At 35.0% G+C, this 20,823-nt stretch overlaps 2 protein-coding genes across 2 annotated transcripts; one reads left to right on the top strand and one right to left on the bottom strand.

Annotated features, from left to right (window-relative positions):
• The first annotated feature begins 1,080 nt into the window (after positions 1-1,080).
• Positions 1,081-18,476, top strand: LOC142982496 (ethanolaminephosphotransferase 1-like). The gene is made up of 9 exons (XM_076128974.1): positions 1,081-1,346; positions 2,200-2,268; positions 4,332-4,554; positions 4,771-4,924; positions 5,922-6,030; positions 7,961-8,118; positions 8,844-9,021; positions 9,407-9,583; positions 10,206-18,476. Exons 1-9 carry the CDS (start codon positions 1,290-1,292, stop codon positions 10,266-10,268), a joined length of 1,188 nt encoding a protein of 395 aa, XP_075985089.1. The 5' UTR covers positions 1,081-1,289; the 3' UTR covers positions 10,269-18,476.
• Positions 18,477-19,470: 994 nt separating this feature from the next.
• Positions 19,471-20,529, bottom strand: LOC142982645 (coiled-coil-helix-coiled-coil-helix domain-containing protein 7). The gene is made up of 3 exons (XM_076129258.1): positions 20,332-20,529; positions 20,160-20,258; positions 19,471-19,954 (listed from the first exon to the last, which is right to left on the bottom strand). The coding sequence occupies exons 1-3, from the start codon at positions 20,380-20,382 to the stop codon at positions 19,844-19,846; spliced, it is 261 nt and encodes an 86-aa protein (XP_075985373.1). The 5' UTR covers positions 20,383-20,529; the 3' UTR covers positions 19,471-19,843.
• Between the last annotated feature and the right edge of the window lie 294 nt (positions 20,530-20,823).

The following is a 20,823-nucleotide window of genomic DNA, read 5'->3' as shown; positions in this document are numbered from 1 at the left end:
CTCATTAAATGTATTTTTTTTACATATTTTTTTTGGAATGCAAAGTTTGATCACGATATTTTCTTCACCGTTAGAGCAGGTGATCATTAAAATACACACATAACTTCAAAAAGTCATTGGTGACATTGGTGTGTTGCCTTGGGTTCGCCAATGCACATAATCAAGTAAAATTAAAATTAAATGTTGCATGTATACAAGGAATATTTTTACGATGTCGAATGAATTTATAATGAAAATTGAAAGTATCTGTACTCCATTTCAATGTTCCCTTTTTGTTCTTTCATCTGAATCATAGCATTTTAAGAAAAATATATCGTATCGGTATTTATTTGACAGTCGGTTGTATCGCAAATGGTAGCACAACCTACCGCAACATTGGATCACATGTTGACTGTTGACATTACTCGTAAATGGACACTCACACACAGGTCAGTGAAAGATAACCTATGGCGAGGCCAGTCCATTGATGGGTAACCGCTTTATAAACGCTTAGGTACTATCCGAATGAGAATTATGAGAATCCCGACTTAAACCTAAATGGTGGGTAGGTACTTATATTTAATGGGTAGAATGAGGTTACAGAGTAAATGTATTCATAAAATATTGTTTACCTAAATACTTATTACTCAACCAAGGATCACCCATACTCATAACTTTGGGCATCTCTTTTAAAGTTTCAAGTAAAGTGGCTATAATAGTCATAAGTAATAACACGTAAATTGTCGGTAAGTACTTATACTATTAAAATAATATAAATTATGTTGGAGATAAGCAATAATGTTGCGTTATAATGAATTGGACGATCGTGTTATCAATTAATAGGTCAACTTTGTTGTTTTAACATCAAATAAGGTCATCACATAATAATGCCAAGAGGTTACAACTCATTAACGAATAATATAATTCAACAATTTGACAGTTGAGCATGTGCTCTGCACAAGCATTGTGTAATTTTAAGAATAATTACGTATCTTGTACAAAATAATACTGCAATAGTATAATACAAACTAGGTACCTGCCTACATTTATTCTTATTTTTACTACATCAACCAAATTTTTACAGTTGGTAACAAGATTTCTGTAATTGTCAAGCAAGCCGAATTGAAATTGTCAAAAGTCAAACGTCAGCCACCCAAACTGCGGCTGTCGTGAAGTGCGTTTATTTTTTTACACATTAAAATATCAAGGAACCAAAAATGTATTATATGAAAGGTGCATATATAGTTAGAAGAGTTTAATTAACATTATTTTATTAATTTAGTAGTGTGTTATTATCGTAAAAAGTGAAAATGTTCAATTACAAATACCTCGGCCGCGAACACCTTGAAGGTTTCGATAATTATAAGGTATGTATGTTTGTAATATCGTAGAAAACAACGCGTTATTCAAACTATTGGAGACTAAAGTGTATTAAATGTGTAATATTGATGTAAAACTTGATTTTGAGTGTAAACCATTGTGATAAACTTAACCTAAAACTATTGATTTTTTTACGCAACATATTTACACGGAAGTCGTTTAAATTGACAAATTATGTATATTAAGATGACTGCCGTAATTAAAACACATAATATAAATAGTGGTGACTCATTGTTTGTAACATGTAATGATTAATGAGCACTTAAAAATGTTCATTTTATGCAGTGGCATGTAGAAATTAAGTTTTAGCTATTATTAGACACATTCTAATGATGAACACGCAAAAATAACCAAAGATAAATAAATGAACGAAAATTTTAATATTCTTTGGTAACTTTAATTTATTAACAATAAAGTAAATATTTGGAATTTCTTCTATGAAACATGATGCTAACTTTAATATAACAGTAGCTACCTATTACTTTCGTACATCTCTTTCTTATTGTGTTTATTTAAAGAAACAAGTAACAAAAAATATGGAGTATGTATTTTCTTCTAAAATGTTAGTTAGTCCATCCAATAGGAAGGTATCTATAAATATGGAAAGAATTTCTATATATATACACTGCTCAGTGACACAGCTGAGTTATAATTTCATACTCTTTTTCCATCCTAAAGGACAGATTTTGTCTGTTTTTCTTTTTATTTGAAAAGATGTCTTGTTAAATAAAATTAAATTATAGGCTTGTATGATACATACTATAATAAATACAGCTGAATTATTGACTGAAAATCAGTGACATCAGTGCACACGAGATTTATTCTTCTTTTTTTTTTCAGTACATGGCAATAGACACCAGCCCGCTGAGTGTCTATGTAATGCATCCTTTTTGGAACAAAGTTGTGGAGGTAAGGTTTAATAAAAATAAGAATTTTACCCTAACTGCCTAGCTTTATTTATTTATAAAGATAATTCAAATATGTGCATTCAATGTTTCATTACCGTTTATGTTTTAGGAATATTGGTTTTTAAATAAGCTAGATATGTTGATACCAAGTCTTCTTGCTAAATGCGCTCACATATATTTTTCTCCTGTGAGCTTCAAACCTAGGGAGTGAATTATTTTATTGAGGAGGAAACCACAATTACCAAAACATAAATGTGGTAAAAATTCGTTCATATTTATTTACATCATGTTTTCTCTTGGGCCCTGCATAGACCAAATAACTCCATTTGCCTATCCCTACAAACTTCTTTTGTTTCATTCATATACATACATCTTGTCATACAGGATGGCCAGTAATCCTATCCTACTAATATTATTGATACAAAGGTTTGTGAGGATGGCTGTATGTTTGTGACTCTTTCACAAATAAGCTGAACAGATTTTAACTAAAATGTCATACTCAGTTTTATTACCTAGAAATGTCACATGGACGAAATAATGGGCGACGGCTAGTATAATATACATTTATGTAATTGGTAAAGGCATGTCCAAATTAAATAATTATTTGATGTACATACTCCTTAGTTAAAATAACATACATTACAGCCTGAATACTGGCAACTTCGCCATGTGATTATTTACGATAAGTAAATACCACATGGATTTTTAATTCAAGACTTTTACGTCGTTAACATTGTGAATAAAGTTATGATTATATATTGATTTTTATTAGCCTAAGTTATTTTTATACCGTAACTAGTACTCTTTCTTATATAACTTGACTTGCCTTTGACTGATTATAAACTATGAATCTATCAGCATGACAATTTTCATCAAAATCTACACAGAAATGGCGCGTCATAGCTTTCGCGTGTAAAAATATACATATAGTATAAGAATTAGGAACGTGAATTATGCACTTTCGCATTATAAATAATTAAATGTAACCCATTAATGTCCCATTGTTGGGCAATGGTCTCTCGTAATGAGGGAGGGGTAAGGTAATGTAGAAATTATTTTCAAAGATCTATGACAATCGTTAGCAGTAGTTCGAAGCAGATCGACAACCAGTCTTGAAAGGTATCGTGTTATAACCCAGGTAACTGGGTTGACGCTGACAGGAGATCCGACAGGCAGTCACTCTATTTAATATACTGGTATTGAGCAGCTACCATTGTGTCGGGAGGTCGTGGGTTCGATTCCCACACGGGTCAATTATTTGTACGATCCATAAATCATTGTTTCGGGTCTGGTTGTACTTTGTGTCCGTTGTTTGTATGTTTTTTGTCCTCGCGGCACAAGAGCGATTCTTAGAGTAGTCTTTAAAAATAAGTTGAAGAAAAGGCTAGGCTGATAGATTGATCTACAAAACTTCCTTTCACGTTAAGGAAATTGATAAACATCTTCTTAGAACATTTTCAACAACAATGAATTAAAACAAATATCGTACGATTCTTATCAGACACCATCGGAGACGTACATCGAAAATATTCTCCACCTTATGTTCAAGTCTTAAAGTCCATTTTCCTGTGTAGTGTTTGTGTATGTATTTTGAAAACTTATCAGACATTTTGCTGTCTACTTTATCAGGAGGGTCACCGTTATAATTCCGTTTTGTGCTTTGACCTTGGAAATATATTTATACAAGTGCTAGCGAAGCCTTATGTATGGTGTAAAAATAAAAGGTATTAAGGTTAACTTAGCAGTCTATGTCAGGTATACAGTCAACTACAAAAGTCGCTGAATATATTCAATCTTTCGGAACTATATTCTGAAACATGCATACGTATATTATTTCACCAAAAATTTATTTTATTGATTTTTTTTATTCCATCTAATACTACTTGATTGTTAAGAGAGGTTCTATACATTCGATACTATCGAGTATCGATGGTTTGACATAAAGCAAAAGTAATTCCTATGTTGCCCGCTAGAGGCGCTGATGAGATTTTGATACAAAATGTTCCGATGGCAAGCCGATTATCGGCCAGGCGGACATTATTTAAATGATCTTTTGTTTCACAGTTCGTACCAAAATGGGTAGCTCCCAACGTGCTAACATTCGGCGGGTTTCTCCTCATCGTGTTGAACTTCCTCCTGCTTTCGTACTACGACTATGACTACTACGCAGCCAGCACGACCCTCAACGAGACGGTGACTGAGTCTCCCTTGAACGGCCATGTGGAAGTCATTCCGCAGTCACTGTGGTACGCTATTGGAGTGTTCCTCTTTCTCGCTTACACTTTAGGTAAGTTGTATGTTTTTTCCTACTTTCTTTAACATTATTTTAATACTTACGCTTTTTAGGGTCCGGTGTATTAATCGAATTAGGGTATGATGGAGCTGACATGGTTGTATTATCTTACAGCTAAAAGCTCCTAATAAAAAAAAAGAGTAAAAAAAAAACGTTGGCGGTAGGCCGTCTAAACGAGACTTGTATTAACTCTTATGTAATTAATTATAGACGGTATCGATGGCAAGCAAGCCCGGCGGACGCAGACCTCAGGGCCTCTGGGGGAGCTGTTCGACCACGGCCTGGACTCCTACACGGTATTCTTCATACCCGCCTGTCTGTACTCCATATTTGGACGCTCTGACTACTCCATACCACCTATAAGGTCAGTATTTTTTTGTTCAGCCCTCATTTGTGTCCCAGGGCAAAGACTCCTCCCAAGATAGGTGATGGGCGGGTGGTGCCACGTCCATCGTCTATGGTGTTTGATGCCGTCACTATTCACCCAGGCGGCATCACCCAAGGTAGGGGCTCCCTGCAGGGGGGCGAGCCGCGCACGGCGTGCGTCTTGCGGTACTAGCTTATAGCGGTTATCCCGGCGCACGTCTTTACGGAAGTGGTTGGACACTCGCCAGGTTTTTAGTGAGCTCTACGGCGGACCACATACTCCGTTTGCGCAGTCCCAGTGCGACGGGGACCTAGCCGGTGGGTCGACCTTTTGAAGCGACCCCGATTGGTTTCCCTGACGAAAAAAAAGGACAAAGACTTTAGAAAATTTCCTACCTTGTGCAATCCCTCCAAGCTGGTCCTACAGACACTGTAAGATCGTGCCATCTGCCTTATGGTCTACCTCAATTTCGGTTCACGTATGTATGTTAGGTCTTAAGTCCACCACGCTGGCCAAGAGCGGGTTGGCAAGTTCACCTACAAAAACGGCATTAAAGAACTTAGGTATGGAAGGTTTCATCAAGATGATTGATTGAAAACATGTATGTTTTATATAGTACTAGCTGACCCGCGCAACTTCGCTTGCGTCACCGAAGAGACACGGGTCATAATTTTCCCCGTTTTTGTAATATTTGTTGCTACTCCGCTCCTAATGGTCGTAGCGTGATGATATATAGCCTATGTCCTTTCTCGGGTATCAAAATATCTCCATACCAAATTTCATGCAAATTGGTTCAGTAGTTTAGGTGTGATTGAGTAACAGACAGACAGACAGTTACTTTCGCATTTATAATATTCTCTATGCTTATGCACTATACTTACTCACAAGTTTACTCAATTGACCCCGTATGTTTTTATTAAAAGTGATGGTTCGATTGTATAAAGTTCCTTACTTTATGCAGTCTACCGTAAATTGTAATGTTTTGTTGTTTCAGAATATACTATGTGATGTGGAATCTCCTTCTCAATTTCTACATTAGTCATTGGGAAAAGTACAATACTGGTGTTTTGTTCTTGCCATGGGGTTATGACTTCAGTATGTGGGTAAGTGCGACTAATAATATACGAGTAGTATATTCGACAAGACCGGTCGAGATATTCCGAAACGGCCTCCTAAAATAACGTGTACTTTTATAAAAGCACTGCAAAATTTATAATAAAATATAAAAGTCGCATCAAAATCCGTCCATCCGTTTAGGAGATACAGACAGACAGACAGATCGAGCGAGCAGTAGTTATAAAGTCTACTGCCGCTAAGAATCAAACTTGGAACGTTTTCAGCCTCTGTTTATACAGTTAATATTATGAATATTATAAGTTGAAATCGTCTCGCCACGTCTGCCTGTTCGCGAAAATCTCAAACCTATTAAACGGATTTTCATGCGGTTTTCACTAATATTTAGAGCGATTCACCAGAAATGGTAACTGTACAATTGAAACAGGTTTATTTGTAAAATAATCTTTTATAGCGGGCAAAGCCGCGAGTATTGATTAATTTGACCATAATTCATGCTATCACGAAATAAAACTCTGTTCAAGTTTACAGTGAAATCGGAAAGTGGTTGCGCGCTAATAATTAATTGTGCGTATCAAATATATACTGTTTTGATTAAAACCGGTTACCGTTTGGCACAGTGGTTAACGTGGTCACCTCGTCACTATAACTGTAGCGCCGCGTGTGGTGGGTTCGAATCCCACCCAGGACAAATATTTGTGTGATGAGCATGAGTATCTGTTCTGAACCTGGTTGTAAAATAATCTTTATAAGTATGTATTTATATAGATAATATTTTTATCAGTTATTTGGTTACCATAGTAGAAGCTCTGCCTAGTTTTAAATCAAATAAATAAATATTGTTGGACAACTCACACTCGGTCATTATTCCAAGCTAAGCTTGTGAAATAGTGTAAATTCTGATTGGTTAGTTATACAGTGATTTTTATAATAAAAATCTCTGCCTTCTTAAGATAAACGCGGAAATTTATCATAAAAATAATTGGGTTAACAAAATAAATCCTTGACCGAGTTATATTGTAAATAATAAATTATCATAATTTATTGTATGTTCGTATGTCTAGTTCAATCTGTGCTTGTATTGGCTTTATCTTTATTGAGGAAACGTAGATTTTTTCATTATCAATACTAATACATTTTATCTATTAGAATTGTATAATAAAAATTATGATTCAGACTGTTTACGCATTTAATGTATAATAGAATACGGGAATTAACGTGAACACGTATTTTACCTTAAAATGCCTAACGTTTCGGCGCAGGTTGCGCATTTTGTTTACTGTTAATAACGAAACTGTCTAGCCGGTAGTATAATATGGCTCATCACGCAGTCTCCGGTTTGATGCCGGGGTCAGACAAGTGGTATTGTTTTTTTTTAAATGTATATTAGACTAGCTTTTACCCGCGACTTCGTCCGCCACCTTAATTTTCCCATTATGTGTCATTTTCCCGGGGTAAAAAGTAGCCTATGTCCTTTCTCGGGTATTAAAATACCTTTATACCAAATTTCAATTTCATGCAAAATGTTTCAGTAGTTTAGGCGTGATTGAGTAACAGACAGACAGACGGACAGAGTTACTTTAGCATTTATAATATTAGTATGGATTATAATACATAGTACCAGTAAGGCCCCAATAAGGCGAGTGGTATAAGTTGATACCTCCCACACAAGTGGTCGCAGGTTCGAACCCGAGGCAACACACCAATGACTTTTCGAAGTTATGTGTGTATTAGAAATAATTATCACTTGCTCCAGCGGCGAAGGAAAGCATCGTGATGCAACTTTGCATGCCTGAGAATTCTTAAGAACAGTTCTTGATGGTATGCAAAGTCCCCAACCCGCAATCGGCCAGCGTGGTGGACTATAGGCCTAACCCTTCCCTTATTACGGGAGGAGACCCTTGCCCAGCAGTGGAACATTAATGTGTTAATTATTATTTGTTATTCTTTTACTTTCAGGCATCAACGGCATTCTTCCTTTGGACTGGTGTAAAAGGCACGGGATTTTACAAGCGGTTTATATTCGCTAGTTATACTCTTGCGAATGCGTTCGAGGTGCTCATCTACGCGACCGGAGTGGTCACCAATTTACCAGTCGCACTTTACAATATATATAAGTAAGTATGATTCTTGTAAATGTCCGTGAAACTCAAAATATGGTCCTTGAATCATAACTTTTAAACTCTCGCGTTGCATGTTTAATGTTTAATACATTAAACGGAAATTAACGCAAACACGCATTTTACCTTAAAATGCATCGTCATTGAATGATTTTGAAATTTATAATTTTCAGGACGATTATTGCACTTTAATTTTAATATACTTACATAGTGGTCCCTGCTAACCAAAATAATATAAAATTGGTCCCGGTCCAAGAAAAGGTTGGGAACCCTGTGTTAAATAAAGGCCGTCTATGTGGCCAGTTTAAATGACTGCTGATTGTGAGGTCCCAGGCTCGATTCCCTGGTCAGGCTAGTACTGATTGGTAATTTCTAATTTATCTTTCAAAAATGTACAAACGGGAAAGTTTGTCGTTTGTTTGTTATTCTTTTAAAAACTCCGGAAAATCTACTGAACTGATTCTAATTAAATTTAAAACACAATAAAAATACAGATAGATTGAGAATCTCCTTCCTCTTGTAGTTGTAGTGGTCGTGAATTCAATGTAGCACACTAATAACATTTCTAAGTTATGTGTTTGTTAGAAAATTATTATCGCTTTTCACTCAAAAACCGAACCTGAGACCTCTTGATCGACAGTGGCTCGCTACTGTCCATACCACAGGATCAGTACATGTATCTTTTTCTAAAACAAGTGTTTTATTTTGCATTTCTCTTGCAGGTCATACAAACTGCGTACAGGCAAGATGCGTAGTCCGACAGAAGCGCTTAGACCACTGTGGTCTTTCCTAACAGTGTTTATGGTCTGTTCAGTATGGGTGCACAAGTCTACTGTGCTACCGGACTACGACCTGAGAGCTATGTTCCTACTGTGCGGCACGTTGTTCAGTAATGTGGCTGTAAGTACATGGTATTCAACAAAAACTAACAGAAATCGACAATTTCAAGGAACACCTGAATAACCAACAAACGGTTTTCATGGCTCAATAATTTCTAATACATTTATTTATTGCAAAAAATATCCATGGTTGAAAAGATCAATTAGCAATCTTCAGAAACTGCAAAAAAAACCAGCATTTTACTTATTTATTACCTTGGTTTTGTTGCTGTAAACAGATTTGGGTTGATTCTTGGGTTTTTACGATTAAAAGGATTTTTATATGAGAAATAAGGACAGTGAACGGCATGCGGGTTAGTGATATAGAAATCGGGGAAATAGAGGGAGGCGGGACTTTACACATATCTGCTGACTATTTTACTTATTACCATGTGTTTTGTCCGCAGTGTCGTCTCATAGTGAGTCAGATGAGCAACCAGCGCTGTGACGCGATCAACTGGTTGTTATGGCCGCTGACCGGCTGTGCTGTCTCGTCAATGATGTTCCCGCACCTCGAGCTGCCCGCGTTCTACCTCATCACGGCTCTGAGTGTCGCCGCACATGTGCATTATGGCAGCTGTGTGGTGAGTACACCATCAGCCTTCTCTTACTTTCAACTGAGATGAAATTAAATAAATAAATAAATATAATTGGACAACTCACACACGGTCATTTGATTCCAAACTAAGCAGAGCTTGTACTATGGTAACCAAATAACTGATAAACATACATAAATACTTCTAAATACATACTTATATAGATAAATTGACATCCAGGCTCAGAACAAATACTCGTGCTCATCACACAAAGATTTGTCCACTAATTAATTAATTAACTGCGTCGGTAGTTTTGTGGGACATCAACTAATTAACTGTGTTATATAGATGTTTAATTGTGGAAGAACGAGGTGTCCCAACACAAAGGGAGGATCCTCCGACCAGGCTAGGTGATCATTCCTGGTGCGCCTAGGCTGCCCGACTGTTGTAGTCGGGAACTTGTATATATAGTGAATTGCAGTGCAAACTTTGATAGCGCGATTCAGGACTTGTGACGTCAGTCACTCTGCGAGTTGGTGGTTTGTGCGCTCGTTCCATTAGATGTCGCTGTATTCGGGATTCGTACCCGAAACCTTGCTGTCCGAAGTGCAAATTATGTTATGTATGTATGTTTTTCAAGTACTTTCCTCACATATTATTTTCTCCACAGGTGAGACAGATGTGTGACCACTTCAGAATAAGCTGTTTCTACATAAAGCAGAGGTCAGATTGACTCTTAGACGACAATGCGTGCTAGTAACATAACAGAAACAACATTATGTACGCGTTCATACATATCTATCATAATCGGAACTAATGTGTTAAATGTGAGGTATTTGTGACTTATTATTTTATGTATTGGCTTTTAAACGTGACTGTCTGAAAAGTGAATGTTGCAAATTTTCTCTAAATCTGTTCAGTAGTTTTGATGTAATTGAGTAACAAATATACATACACTTGATAGTTCTGCTTGCATAAAAATAGCTTATTGTGTTAATCCCAGGGTCTTTATGACTGTTCTAAATTTTAACAAAATTGGTACAGCAATTTAGCTATGAAAGCTTAACAGAATGTTGTCTAAAATTAATGTTGACTAAATATTCAACGTATGAAACAACTGAGCAAATTTTGATAGAACTAGCAATACAGATAGTTTATAACCAGGATCATGACCGCCTATCGGTGATTAATTATATTGCAGAATAGTTTATATTGTGCAATATTTTTGTCACGAAATCTTTTCAATCAGTTGATGTCACGTTCAGAAGCTAGTAATACAATTAAATACTTAATAATGACAATAATGCAGCCATTTTGGCTAACAATGTAGTGCAAATTGTTCCAGTTACGTATCCTCTTACCAGTGACGAACTGTCACAAAACTTCACATTTTAATTTGATCCACCCACACTCCTGAAACAAGTTGTTTAGTTTATAGTTAAAAGTAAAATCCTAAATCAGAAGACTACAGGCTACTTACGATGAGGTGCAGAGCATAATTGTTAAGTTTTGGTCTCCCCCCCCCCCTCCCCCCTCCAACGTCTTGAGTAGCGAAGGAGGGGGTGACACAAAGGATCAGGAATGGTCGAAGTGTCAGCCAGGCATTAACTGGCACCCCCACCCCTAAGATAAGATAAAATCAATTAAATACCCCCTCAAACGTCCGTGGAGACTAAAGTATCCATAATTATTTTACAATACCCTCCACGGACGTTTGAGTGGATACATTAATTCCATTTTAAAGAATTGTCCCATCCCACACTTTACGTAGTGGACTTAAGGACTTACCTCTCCCTTATTCCAATGGGAGACCCTTGGCCAGCAGTGGGACAGTCGCTTTTTTACTTTAAATATCAGTTATTTTTTACAAAACAAATTGACATATTTAAGAAACTTATTTTTTAATGTATCTTGACAGATTTCTCCGCCACCTTCAGACGGATTTGCAATTATTTTTTTTACTATAAACTAAATAACTTGTTACGATAAAATGCTTCAATGCAATTACCGTTCCTTATTAGAAATTAATAATACCTAAATAATAATTATTATTACGAAAAGTAAAGTACATCATGTTGTTATTATTTCACAAATAGTTATGTTATTTTTATAAAGATTGTACACAATAGTAGCTAAAAGATATTTTGTAAAATGAAATTTTACTTTTCGATTTCTGTCTTAGCTGTTTTCGGGGTTCGGAATGTTAAAATTATCATCAATAATGAAAATCTTGATAATTATTTTCTTTATAATTACTGTATAATTCAAATCATCATCAGCCTAGCCTTTTTTCCGACTATATTGGAGTCGGCTTCCAGTCTCACCGGATGCAGCTGGATACCACTGTTTTCACATGGAGCGACTGCCTATCGGACCTCCACATCCCAGTTACCTTGGTTATAACACGATACATCGCAGCAAGACTAGTTGTCAGACTTTCAAGCTTCTGACTACAGTTAACGGTTGTCAAAGATCTCTGAAAACACTCAATTTAACGTGTCGTAAAACACAGAGAAACTCAGTGTAATATGGTCACCCATCCACTGATCATCCTCGGCAAGCGTAGCTTAACCTGGGTGATCCATTCGCGCATCTATTGTTACTTAGCTACTTCCCCTTTATCATCTCTTATAAGCCTCTAAGACTAGAGTTATTAATAATAACTTAACTTCTTCTTATCGTGTGGTTAGTGGTCAAAGTTGTTCAAGCCGCCCGCAGGCCTTTGACGTGGCTTTACGACTGTTAACGTAGTAGATAACAACCGGGACCGACTTTCAACGTGCCCTCCGAAGCACGGAAACGCCCAGTTCAAATACCACTATGCGGTCACCCATCTATGGAGTGACCGCGCCAAGGGTTGCTTAACCCACAGATCGATTACCGACCGGTGAGCGCAACTGGCTAACTAATAACTTATTATAATTGTCATGATAATTCCGGACCCCCTATTTTACATATCCCAGTGATATTTCTTTCATCTGTGTACCTCTTTATTTCAAGGGTTTATGGCACGTATTGTCTATGTTTAATATGTTTAAAACCAGTTCTTGGTTCTATCTTAAGTATATTTTGTTGATAAGTTTGGGTAATGTTGAAAAATAATGCTTTTTGTTTCTGAGAGATAGATCAATGCAATTATTACTTTGATAACGATTGTCTGCTTATCAATAATTTTAATTGTGTAATTACCTATTTTCTTTGGTCTCTGCCTACCCCTATGGGAAAAAGGCGTAATTATGTATGTATGTTTACCGATTTAATCCAGTAATCTTTAGGTCTCTGCCTACCTTCTTAAGAAAAAGTTGTGATTTTGTGTATGTTTGTATCTATTGTCATAATTTTGACAATTGTTATTTAAATACATACATAAAATCACGCCTTTTTGTCATAGGGGTAGACAGAGAGCATGTCTTTTTTCAACTAAAATTAGTTACAAAATTTTCCATTAGACGATCTAGTAATTGCCCGGCTGTTTCAAACATTACCTACCAGCTTTGACCGACAGATTGAGGGATGGGGCGATAGACTTCTCTTTATTTAAAACAGTATTAGTATGGAGATTATATGTTTTAACTGCCGGTTTATCTTCTAGATAAGTACTGGATAGCTTAACAAGTGAAATTTTGACTGATAGTTTTTCATGTTTTCTTGGTAAATTTTCTCGTTATCTATCAATTACGCTATCATAGACTTATCTGTAAGTTAAAAGCTGGCTTTTAGTTGATAAGTTGATTGTGAGAATGATGATTTTTCTGTCAAAAGTAAGCCGGCAGACTAGGTATCTGCTTCGTTTGGACACCCATCTACCTAAAACGCAGAGTATATATAATACACGTCGACCGTAAAAAACTTCAGGAAAACTGTTCTCGCAGTCATTTTAGTTAAGAATATCTCTTTTTTAAAAGATCTGTAGGTGTATACTAACTTATTTTTATGTTATATGTATGTTCTAACCCTTATCTTAATCAACATTTAAAGATAATGTTATATTACATGAGTATGCGAATGAATTTCCAAACACCTAATAAAAAAAAAATATGTTAGATTTTAAACTATGAACTATTTCCAATAAAAATCGTGTAACATGTGGCCCTTTCACGACTGCTGGATAAGTTACGGTTAACTTATCATGTGGAAAACTGACAGAATTATTACTTTTTAATAAGAATTGGTTAGTTTATCAGGTAAAATTTTGACCATTGTGTTTATCACATTAACTGTCACCTTATCTACCTGATACGGTATCCGAGACTTATCTATAAGCTGCTATAAGCATTATGCGGAATTAGAAAGTTGATGAGATTTTTTAAATTTCAAATCGCCCATTCCTCAATTAAACTAATTTTGTTTTTATATTTAGACAGGATTAAGATATTAATTGTTGTTGTTTTAATTATTTTAACTTTGAAATAATTGTCACTTGTTTTAACTATGAAGAAAAACGTAAGGAAACCATGCATACCTGAGAGATCTTTAAATAGTTCTTAAGTGAACGAAAATATGCCAATTTGCAGTTGGTTCGCGGGTTTAACTCAAATTACTTACTCTATAGTCCAACAAGCCAACAACTTAGTAGATAATCTTAGCATGCAGGATTTACCGAAACTACATTATTAGTATTTTTGCTTATTACTAAAATAAGGTGGCTTATATTAGTTTAATAAAACAGACCACCGTCAGCTAAATAAACCAATGAGACACTAATGTTTTAGATTTTACATACCTCTTCCAGCCGCGAACCTTGCATACAAGGCTTTCTACTAAGTATTTGCACTAAGAAGGTATCGTATTCCCGTTTATAATTAATAAATGTTATTAATATAATTAAAACAACAATACTTTTTAGTTTTAAGTAAAAATGAGATTCGGAACAAACACGTTGCTGATTTTAACCAAAATAACTTTAGTTGTAGGCATTGTAATTATTTAATATAAGTATATATTATATAAATATATGACATTGTGTATATTTTGTGATCGCACGAGAGATCAGTATTTCGACCAAAATTGTTAATATAAGTTTTCTCTGTAAGGTCAATTTGGGTAACTTGGATCATTTGGGTAACATTGACAGTGGGAATATGAACTAGTTTCGATATTTTTTTCATATGAAACTAACACAATGATAAAGGTTTATTTTAGTTTTGCAAACTTTTATCAATTGTGTTGGTTTCATATGAAAAAATCATCGAAACTAGTTCAAATTCCCACTGTCAATGTTACCCAAATGATTTAAAGTTACCCAGGTTGGCTGTATATGTATGTTTTAGTTACATAATATGTACGCATTTTTGAGCAAAAGTTGTATTGAACTAAATGATTCCGCGGCCCTGCTATCAATTGTATTGCGTGAGACTCGTTGCTCATGCAGGTCTCATTTTCCGAATGCAGTTTGAAGATGCGTACATTTATATCTTTTATTATAAACTAAAATATGTTTCGTTCGACCAATGCAAAAGAAATTATTACTATGTAGTTGCCACCTTATAAAATCTCCAGTATTCATTTAATTTAAAACGAACCCACCACGACAGGTATACACATTATAAATCTATAACAAATAATTGAATACGCAATTTTGAAAAGGGCACATGTCTATACTTTGTATCGCCAGATATGTCTTTTTGTAAACGACTTCATAAAGAACGGGAGAGGATGTCCTAGAAAGACATACACAGAACATATTAATAAAGTATTGCAAAAAGTCAGGTGCGTAGTACTCGTAACCGGCGGTACTGTATAACGAGATGTATGGATGTGAATGAGGCAAGAGAAGTTTGTAAGAATCGTACCAAGTGACGTTCACTGGTCTGTCTTCTTCACCTTCTTCCCATAGGAGATTTTTTGTTTGTTTGTTTGAAAGCTGGTGCTTCCCATGGGTTCCATTAAAATTTGCCTAGTGTTATTTGGGCTAGGCTTAAAAATGCGTAACCTTGTATATATTGATGATGACACGCGCAACTTCGCTTGCGTTACATAAGCGTTAAAAATTTTCCCCGTTTTTGTAACATTTTTTACTGGTACTCTGCTCCTGTTGGTAGGAGCGTGATGATATATAGCCTATAACCTTCCTCGATAAATGGACTATCTAACACTGAAATAATTTTTCAAATCGGACCAGAAGTTCCTGAGATTAGCGCGTTCAAACAAACAAACTCTTCAGCTTTATAATATTAAGTATAGATATGGTCATGTTCTCGTTTTACTTTGAAGTCGGTTTTCATTTTGCGTATTCAATTACACTGTAGTGAAAATGCCGTACCATGGGTCTTATAATATGGCCTCAATAGTTCCACAAAGTTGTTTAGCGAAACCTTAACTGCTAACATATTATTATCATTCTCAATCCTTAAGAGATTTAATTGATTACAAAGTAAAAGTGCCTCTTAGTTAAGAGTATTTTTCCATACATATTGTTGCTTTAAGTCTCTGATGTATGCACAAACATACAAGAATACTTAAAAATTAATAATTAAGTATTTTCGTTAGAGATTACTATAATTTATTTGTTATTTGATATCTGTGTATTTGATTTTATGTATGTATTATTTAATACTGGCAACCCCATTAACGTTCCCAGTTAAACTGAAATATTGTGTTAGGAATGGGTTTACTGGATTCGAACCCACGACTTCTTGTTGGCAAGTCTGACATCTCATCCATTGATCTACCACAGCTTTACTGCAGAGATTATACGAACATTACTACCGATTTATTGAGATTATTTAATTTACGGACAGATATATTTATTTCAAAAGAAACCATGTTTGACATTACTTAATCCAAACTTCCAAATTTTTGTATGTTTGTGCATACATTCGGAGAGACTCACCTAAAATGCATATTACTTTAAAATTAGAAACAAAAATGTAATTCCAGTAGACATTAAGCTAAGTTTAGATCACATAAAAATTTAGGCAATATGATACCTTAAATGAGAAATCATCATTTCCAATATGAAAGTTATATACTTTTAATATTTGAACTATAAAATGGCATGTGGTGCCGCCACCTAGAGTGGAATAAAGGTCTATGACATCTCTGTGCCTCTAGTGAAAAAGGGTATAAGACCGATTTTGTCGAAAATGAGATAAAGTAGATAATGAATATACCTACCAATATGGTCAGAAAAAAATTCTCTTTTGATTCGAAAACAAATATTGTTTATCTTTTAAAATGAAAATGTTAGTAATGTGCAAAAGGGGTTAACTTATACTAAAAATATTGCAAAAGTGGTCTATAAGTGCACTCAAATTTCTCAACCCATTTTTAACAAAATCGGACTTATACCCTTTTTCTCTAAAGGCACAGATTTATACACAGCTGTAAATGGAAATGTATGTTTGTATTATAAGTACATTACTTTACAATACGTTCAAGTAATCGATTTCTAATTGTTGACGCCATTATCTCTTTCTGTTTTGTGCTGATTATTGAGTTAAACAACCTCTTACAGGATTATCCCTTCCAAACTTTGAAACCTTTTTGTAAACTATCTATGGAGCTTTATTATAAAGGCCTAGATTTTATAGGCTATTTTGTGTCTACATAATATTAAATTGCTAAACGGATCTTAAACGCAATAAGAATTTTAAAGTTTAAGGTACGGTAAGCTTGCTACACACACATTCGGTTCGCCTACTTGTTCGGCTTGTGCCGATCGGGTTCGTTTACACATATTCGGTTTTGCCGCCCGGCTAGGCCGATTGATGCCGAACCGAATATGTGTGCAGCAAATCCTAAACGTCCGGAGTTATAGAGAGCAAATAAGGAATCGTTAAAATTCTCAACGCGTTTAAGATCCGCTTAGAAATTTAGTATTATGTGTACAAACAACGATAGTTTTAAAGACTTTATTTTGTGTGTATCATAAGATTGCAGTTAAAATAATTTGTAAAAAGTTTTCCTCAGAAATAATAATTTAGAAAGACGATACTAAGGACAAACTGTTTTGCATTTTGCAAAATATTAAAAAAAATCAGTAGGTCCTAATTTTTTTTGTTGCCTTGAAACATGAACTTTTTAAAATGTAAGCAGTTTGTCCTTTGATGTATTTAAAACTTAACTTAGTAACGTTACCTAAGTTATCTCTTAAAACGGTTTCAGACTGAAAGTAAGTCAGGGTAACTAGAAGAGATGAGACGATACAACTGCGTGTATTTTAACATTACGAATTTTATATTTAATTTCTTCTTCCTATTTCTCTTATGTTTATTTGAAAACGGGAACTTAAAACTTTTCGGTCATTCCAAATAGCTTTAAAAACGAAATCAGCAAGACTTTAGAGTGTAAAGACTTTATAAACTACTAAATTCCAAATAAATGATGGTTTCGATGTGCACTACACTTGGCTGGGTAAATAGACCTTGATTCAATGACTAAATGTTAATTTTAAATACGTACTATAAAAAGTTTAACTGCAATACGAATAGTGATAGCCGAGTGGTGTACGCAAGTGACTCCATGTAAGTGAATGTTGGTTCCAACCGTAGATAATAAACGAATGATTCTTCCAAGTTGTGTGTAATTAATACTTAACTAAACGCGAAGGAACTTTGCATGCCTGAGAGTTTCTTTGACACAGCTTTTGAAGGAATGCAAAGTCTTCAACTGGCACTTGGCCAACGTGATGGACTCAGGGCCTGACCTCTCCCTCATTCCGGGAGGTAACCTTTGCCTAGCAGTGTTACAGTAAAGGGTTACATTTCAGGAAGACTGTTGCCCAACCGTGTGACAGCCATGGGTTAAATTTATTATTATTTTATAACTAGTTGAAATCTACGCAGTTGTGTATCGGTATATCGGACATATTGTAATGAGGAACATGTTCTTCCCTATCTGCCTTGTGGTGATGGACTAGTATATTTGTAGCTAGCGCTTTTACACAAACACCGTCATCGCTTCTCCACTGTTGTTAAGTCACAATAAATATTTAGATGTATCGAGTCGTTTTATTCAACTAGCCTCCGTCTACATCCTGTCTATGGCTTCGGTCGCGTAAGATTTCTCGTGAGTAAAAACTATCCTATGTTAATCTAAGATAAAAACTTAAGTTTATACCTGTCCTATGTGTAAATGTATAATTTTCAAATTAGATCAAAACATGATTTTGTAAGAAAATAAAACTAAATACTAGTTTTTACCTGCAGCTACGCTCACGCCATCTATTACCGGTAAGATGTTCAATAACAAGTTTCTTTCATACAGTGGAGTAGCCGAGTAGTTTGAGGCTGTGGTACAAAAATAAACTACAGGACACAAAAAAAGAAAATGGTATGGTGCGGCGCGCCCCACCGCCTTAATTTAGCAACGCCACTGATTACATATTTTTTCATGAGAATCAGATTTATCAAAGGCTTATAGATCAGTCATATAGCTATGATTTAGTACATGTGGCTTGCACATATTCGGTTCAGCACGTACGGCAATACTTATCGAACAATAAAACCGACTCCACTCACTTGTTTAGGCATGTGCCAATCGGCGATAGGGTTTATCTACACCAGTGGTTCCAAACCGGTGGTCCGCGGAAGTCAAAATGTGGTCCGCGAATGACTTTATTTTCAGGATGATTAATACACTTTACCTTTAATATACTAACATAGTGGTCCCTGCTAACAAGAATAATATAAAACTGGTCCCGGACTAAGAAAAGGTTGGGAAGCCCTGATCTACACAAATACAGTGTTGCAGCCCAGGTAGGCTGATTATGCTGTACTTACCGAATATGTGTGTAGCAAACTTGAGAGAAGAATAAACAAATAGATAGGTAGGTAGTGAGTAAATTGGCATTTGTAGTATTAGTAAGCATGTAGTGTAGGGTGTAGTAATCATTTTAACATTGGTTTTCCTGCTTGAGTAACCTCATTCAATTTTGCAGAATTCTTTATACACTGTTCTTTATCAATACTGGGAAGTAATATGAAAAAAATAAGTAATTCAAATAATTTATTTTCAAACTAAATTACAGATTATAACAGTGACAAGAATATATTAAAATAAAGTATTATTCATCACATCTGTGGATATCTAAAATATATTGCACAAATTCTCAAACAACCATAGAATTCCTGTAAATGCATTGAGTTGTTTAATACATTGAATTACGTCTTTGTACAAAAGTTACCTGTGTAATAAAGGTATTAAAATAAAAATTACATTTTGTTTCTGCTTTAGGAATAATCTTATTGACAACAGTCAAAAAATTCCGTTTGTCCCAAAAAAAAGTCAACATAGTGACTTTTTAAAACCAGTACCTATTTATTTATATCTAGATTTATTAAGTATATTTATAATACAAGTATGAAATTAGCTATTTTTAACTGAATTAAAGTAATCCTCCTTTATTTTTGGCCTGTCTTCAATATCAGGTAAGTATGGGTACAGTCCTTTAGCCTTTCGGTCTCTATATACTTTACCCTGCAACAGAAAACAATCATAAGTGTTAAAAATGTACCCTTAATGTACAATATGGGTAGGTACTTAGCGTTAAAAAGACTTCCGATTGCTCGAAGTTTCAGCACAGATTTGGCACTGGCCGTAATCTCAGTCAGATAGCGACTCTAATATCAAACATAACCATAACAAGTTTTAACCTCTTTTAATGTACAAAATCTTGGCTTACCCAAAACTTCTTGCAAGTATTGTAGTTGTCAAAATAGCCCTCACATTTGGACTGGTCGAAATTATTCTTATTCAGGCACGCATAAGACTGTTCTTGCTCCTAAAAAAACATTAAATATTACATAATTTGGTCTTGTTTTTGCTAAAAAACAGTTGTATAAAAAGTCAATAACCTTCAAACATGGGTTCAGACGCTCTGCTTCTTTATTAACCAGTTTAGTCATCTTTAACTATAAAATTGAATACGGTAATCAGTAGCTTGAACAGATTTTCAATGTATTGATGAACATGTAATTTTATTTTTATTTTTCAGATTTTATATTTTTTTTTTGTCACTTCACCTGACACTTTGACTTGACAAATGACAGGTATAAAAACAGCGATATGCGTTTCGTTAGTGGTTCGTTTATCTTATTACCAACCGCTTCTTTACGACGTTAAACACCAACATCTCGAATTATAAGAAAATAATTCAGTATCAACCAACATTTTGAGACCTTCGAGTCATTAGGCAGCAAAATTGAACAATTACCAACGCAAAAGGCCGGTTTGTTGGACACAGTGAGCATAACGTGTAACGGGAAGGTACAGTCCTTTTATTAATACTGGATCAATAAATAAATAAATAAATAGTTATTAAAAAATAAAAGAATAGCGTCGAATTA

Source organism: Anticarsia gemmatalis, chromosome 22 (genome assembly GCF_050436995.1).
Source record: "Anticarsia gemmatalis isolate Benzon Research Colony breed Stoneville strain chromosome 22, ilAntGemm2 primary, whole genome shotgun sequence".
Lineage (NCBI taxonomy): Eukaryota > Metazoa > Arthropoda > Insecta > Lepidoptera > Erebidae > Anticarsia > Anticarsia gemmatalis.
Note: the sequence above shows the minus strand (reverse complement) of the source record. Positions and strands in the feature narration are given on the sequence as shown.